Genomic DNA, 6,093 nt, shown 5'->3' with positions numbered 1-6,093 from the left:
TACATTTAAGAAAAATATGTTATGTTTATATATTAAATATATTTATATATAATATAAAATATAAGAATATAAATATATAAATGTATATACATGTAAATATTTTCAAAATATTTACTGTATGTGTATGTATTTATATATACATAATAAATATACACAGTACACATACATATAGTATGTAAACAAAAACTTTTATTTTGGATGCGATTAATCATTTGACAGCACTAGTTTCAATCTGAACAAATTTCCCTCCAGGAGAATTATGAGAAAATAATTTTATTAATTACTGATGTTATTTTGAGAATATGTATTTTTAAAATGATTGTGTTATGGTATTTTTGTCTGGACTGTATGTTAACTCTGGTTTTTGTATTATCTTTATCATTTTTTATTAGTCTTTTGTGTATGTTTTTGGCTGTGGTGAAGAGCGGCTTCTTATTACTTGGATTTTTAATCATGACTGAAGCGAAACATCAGTGGAAGCAACATGACGTTTGTTTTAGTGAACATGCAGCATGCCTGTGGCTAGAGACATTTCTGAACCAGAATAATCAGATGGTTTGCTTTCTACCATGTACTGTATATTGGTAATAATCATAATGTGCTAAATAAGGGAATATGTTTTTTTTTCTTTCATGTACACACGTCTTTGGGAACATATTAATAGCTTAACTTTGTCCAGCGGATATTTATGCAGATAAAATGGAGAGATGTGAAATGGGCTATGATGTATTAATGTTTGATGATGATTATTATTACTGTCCTCAGTTGAGTTCCATAAAACCAGCAGCACAGTTATGTTGCAAAATTATTTCGTTCACTGTTTTCAATTTAATCCATTTATATTAGGTAGACTCAAAGTGCATTTCATTATAACAATGAGATTTATTATCTTGACAAACTATTTATGAGCTCTAAAGAAATCAACCATTTACAAATAGCGCCACCTAGTGGCATTATGAAATACTCAGTTATGAGTTAAAAAAATCACTTTCTTTAGCTTAGAGCAGGGTTTTTGTTATTTTAAATATTAATTTAAAAATTTGAGAGGCATCTTTGTAGTTTCTGGTATAAAGATCCAATTTATGCTTAAAAAATTTATTATTTAATAAATTAATAAATTAAAAATTATATATTTATAATTATTATTAAAAAAAGTTTACATTAGGTAACTTTATTGGTACATTTCTACTCATTATACAGTAGGTTACTGTTAGATATTTTATATATTAAGATCCAATTTATACTGTGAAAATATTATAAATAAATAAATGAAATAAATTTAGTTAAATATTTTATTTAAATAATATTTTATTTAAATGTAAATAATGTAAATAATATTTTATTTTAATAATTTAAAATATATCTCCCTCTCTAAACCTTTTATATTAGAGCAGGGTTTTTAATATTTTAAATATTTATTTAATAATTTAAAAGGCATCTTTGTAGTTTCTTGTATCCAATTTATGCTTAAAAAATAAAATTTATTAATGAATAAATAAACTATTTATATATATATATATATATATATATATATATATATATATATATATATATATATATATATATATATTATTATAAAAAAAGTTAGGCACAGTTACATTAGGTAACTTTATTGCTATATTTCTACTCATTATACAGTAGGTTACTGTTAGATATTTTATTTATTAACTTTTTAATACTGTATTAATATTTTTTAAATAAAGTGGATAATCAATTATTTTAAAAATAAATGAATTATTTAAAATGTTTATCATCCAAGTCAAGTCAGTACGTATTTTTCTACCCATTATACAGTACTGTTAGATATTTTATGCATTCATTTAATCTCATTTGTATTTATTTTAATCTTAAATTCAATAATTCACTTACACCGTTTTCTCGAAACCCTGGCTTACAGAATACACGCAAATGTTGTAATAATAACTTTATAACACCATAAAGTACACAGAATCACAGAATCTAATTCTCAATGTGGTAACCTTTATATTAAGATCAGCGTTTTCGTTAAAATCTTTTTTTTTTTTTTAGGATAACTTCAGCGCCTTAGTTTACTAATATAACAACGGATTTAATCAAAATGAAAGTAAACAGAAATAAATCATAATTTCATTATATACGCAAGCCACATTGAATATGTCGAATCTGGTGTTCTGAATAAAAAAAGCGTCTCGATCGCGGAAGTCACCGGATGTTATTCATCTCCGCGCTCATGTTGAACCGGCTAACACTCTCCACCAAACTATTTTACCGTTTCATCCCCCCTTCTTCAATCCTAACCCACAGAAACCTGGGGTTTAATATGAATATGGAGAGATGCGTGGTGAGATGCGTGCCGCGCGAGTCCAAACTGACCATCTCGTTCAATCTGAACGGCAGCGATAAACAGATGCTAAGAGAGCAGACCGAGCCGCTGGGGAAAGCCTTGGCTCGGATAGCCAACAGCCTCGTCAAGGGACAAAACAAAGCGAAGAAATCCAAACCGAGCAAAGAGAGAAGCGAGACCCCAGAAGCGGATAAACCAGAGATCAGCCTGCGCGTGAACGAAACCCGCGTTCCCGAGGACACCGTGAACGCGCGCGCGTGGCTAGACGGAGCAGTGCTGCATATAGGCGATTCTAAATATAAAGTAGAGCTGAATCCTCCAACACTGACTGTATGCGAGCTCCCCGCGTCTCTAATGGCTGGATTTCCAGTTTGTCCCAAGCTGGAGATGGAGTTTGGAGATCTGAGCCACTCTAAGTTCAACTGGTTCAAGGAAAGCTCTCCTAAAGCACACGCGCGTGGAGATCAAGACTGCTGGACGGAGGCTGGACGTGAGCGTGTGTTCACGCCATCCAATCAGGACATCGGCTTGAGGGTGATGCTGAGATGCACGCCTGGGGACGGATCCAGGTTCGGGGAACCTAAGGAGCTGGTATCTCCAGGCGTAGTAGAAGCCGGTCCGGGGACGTGCAGCTTCGATAACAGACACATGTTCACTCAGAAGGTCACTGATGAGTCTTCTCTGAGGGTTGTGTCTTACAACATCCTAGCTGACGTCTACGCTCAAACCGATCTTTCCAAAACCGTCCTGTACCCTTACTGCGCGCCGTACGCTCTAGAACTGGACTACAGGCAGAACCTGCTCAAGAAGGAGCTGTCAGGGTACCATGCTGACCTCGTCTGCCTCCAGGAGGTGGATAAGGGCGCTTTTGTAGGTAGTTTATCTCCTGCGTTGGATGCGTTTGGGCTGGAAGGGGTTTTTAGGATCAAGGAAAGGCAGCATGAAGGTCTGGCCACGTATTTTCGGAGGTCTAAGTTGAAGCTGCTCCAGCAGTACGATATCATGCTGAGCGAGGCTTTGATGACGGATCCTCTTCATCGGGAGCTGATGGAGAAGGTGTCCGCCAATCCCAGCTTGAAGGAGAAGATCGGCAGCAGGTCAACGATGCTGCAGGTATTCCGCTGTGGGTGTTTTTGGCTCAGAGACCTCCGGTTGTTCACAGAGGCCTCAAGACTTATCCGGTTGTTTTTGATCTAATAGATATGAATGGTACCCAATGAAATGTTTAGAGTTTGGCATTAGTAAAAAAAATAAAAAGTCACACTAGTTAACATTTGGAGTGGATCAAAACCTTTCATCAAAGTTGGCCTAAAACCTAAAAGCGTTCTTGTCTTAGGACAACGGTGACAAACTTTTTAGATCCACTATAAATATATATATATATATATATATATATATATATATATAAATATATTATATATATATATATATATATATATATATATATACACACACACACACACACACACATATATTACAACATTACAATACGCATTTTTTCAGGTCTAAAAATCACATTTTTACAATTTAACTACCTCATATATCTAGGATTTTCAAGAATGGACTGTTTATTTATTTTTTTTAAGAAATATTTAGATTTTTGCCTTATTTTAATCATTGTTTTGTTTTACTTAAAATATTTTGAATCATTTATTTTAATGTAACTTGTTTTCTTGATCTTACTTTTATCCACTTATTTTTACACAGCTTTTCTCTCTAATAATTTTTAAATAAATATTTTCTTGAGTTAAAAATAAATAGATTTTTATTTTTATTTTTGATTTATTCCTTTTTTGTCTTACTTTAAATCATCTTATTTGATTTACTTATTTAATCTTATTTTTATTATATATTTGTTTTTTACATATTTTTTCTAATCAATATTTTCTTAAAATAAGAAATATCTTGATTTTTATTCTGTTTTGTCTTTAAACCATTTAAATATCTTTTTTATTTTAAAGTATTTTTTATTGATCCTACTTTTTTTTTACACAGCTTTTTCTATTTTTCTAGTATTTTCTTTCTTGAGTCAAAATAAACAATATCTTGATTTTTTGTTGTTTTGGCTTATTTTAATCGATGCCTTTAAATAATTTTAAGTAATATCTCTTTGTTTATTTTGTTTTTTATTTTCATTTTTCCTCAATTATTTTCTTAAATTAAAATAAAATATTTTTAGTTTTAGTTTTTTTGGCTCATTTTAATACTTTAAATCATTTTAAATCTTCTTGCTTTTAGGAAAACTAGCACAAATGCATCTCTACCCCTTTTTCTCAGGTGACCGTCTTGCAGTCGTTATGTGACCCGTCAAGGATATTATGTGTGGGAAACACACACCTGTACTGGCACCCTAAAGGTGAGCATCAGTGTGAATATAATGAGGTCTGCTGTACAGTTTCTGACCGTCCGCTGTGTGTTCAGGGGGAAACGTTCGACTGGTTCAGATTGCAGTGGCCCTCAAACACATGAAGCAGGTTGTGACGGAGAAGCATCCCGGAGCCGGACTCATATTCTCGGGTGATTTCAACAGCACGCCCTCCTCCGGTCTCTTCCAGCTCATGTGTGAGGGGTCCGTCTCGGAGAATCATGATGACTGGGCTTCAAATGGACCAGAAGAGCAGATCCAGGTGGGACTGATGAACTCGTTCCAGCTGGCCAGTGCTTGCGGGGTCCCAGCTTTCACCAACTACGTCGGAGGCTTCCAGGGGTGTCTGGACTATATTTTCGTGGAGCCGCATGTGCTGCAGGTGGAGCAGGTGATTCCTCTACCCAGCCTTCAGGAGGTCACGACCTGCGTGGCCCTGCCGAGCGTCTCGCACCCGTCAGATCACATCGCGCTGGTGTGTGACCTCAAGTGGAAGTGAAACAGTCACAAACAGTGTGTGTTTCATTAAAAGCAATTTTAGCTTTTTAATGATCAGAGTTCAGCATTGTGCTTGTATTTATCACATAGCTTCAATCTCATTTGTACAAATGAAAATTTATGATGAGGATGAGTTTTTGTCTGATATTTATCAAATGCCAGTATTGACACTTACTTGGAAATATTGAAAGATGTATTTACAAGATGCGGCTGTTTTAATTCTTTGCATTTGGTGATGTTGCTTTAACTCTGCTTTTCAAACCACAAGAGTGAGTGGAAATAACCAGTTTGCCCTTTAAGGAATAGATCATCCAAGATGTAGATGATTTTGTTTCTTCGTCAGATTTGGAGAAATGCATAATATCCCATCACTTGCTCACCAATGGATGCTCTGCAGTGAATGGGTGCCGTCAGAATTAATGCATGTGAAATTTAACCCGTTGCTTCCAGCTTAAATGAGTCCATAAATCCATAATAACGCTTCCTCCGGTGAAAAAGCCCATCTCCTGTCATCTCTCACATCAAAAACACATTTGTTCAGAACTGTTTTTGCTTGTAAACGGTGCTTGGTTTGTGCATATTTCTCTCCTGATTCAGACAACACAACTTTTTCCACTGGAGGAGGCGTTATTATGGAAGCAAAGCTTTAAATTTAAAATGCTTTAATGATGGATTTGTTTCAATAATGCATTACTTTTGCATTATTGTGATGTTTTTATCAGCTGTTTTGACTCTCATTCTGACGGCACCCATTCACTGCAGAGCATCCATTGCTGAGACACTGATGCAATGCTACATTTCTCCAAACCTGATGAAGAAACAAACTCATCTGCATTCTGGATGACCTGAGGGTGAGCACATTTTCATTTCTGGGTGAAATATTTCTTTAATAAACATGAATACCATC

General features: G+C 34.4%; 1 protein-coding gene across 1 annotated transcript; it reads left to right on the top strand.

Moving 5' to 3' along the window:
* The first annotated feature begins 2,156 nt into the window (after window positions 1-2,156).
* pde12 (phosphodiesterase 12) lies at window positions 2,157-5,954 on the top strand. The gene is made up of 3 exons (XM_042734624.1): window positions 2,157-3,436; window positions 4,601-4,679; window positions 4,745-5,954. Exons 1-3 carry the CDS (start codon window positions 2,189-2,191, stop codon window positions 5,185-5,187), a joined length of 1,770 nt encoding a protein of 589 aa, XP_042590558.1. The 5' UTR covers window positions 2,157-2,188; the 3' UTR covers window positions 5,188-5,954.
* The last annotated feature ends 139 nt before the right edge of the window (window positions 5,955-6,093 follow it).

The sequence above is a fragment of the Cyprinus carpio genome, chromosome B11, assembly GCF_018340385.1.
Source record: "Cyprinus carpio isolate SPL01 chromosome B11, ASM1834038v1, whole genome shotgun sequence".
Classification (NCBI taxonomy): Eukaryota; Metazoa; Chordata; class Actinopteri; order Cypriniformes; family Cyprinidae; genus Cyprinus; species Cyprinus carpio.
This window is presented reverse-complemented; position numbering and strand designations above follow the sequence as displayed.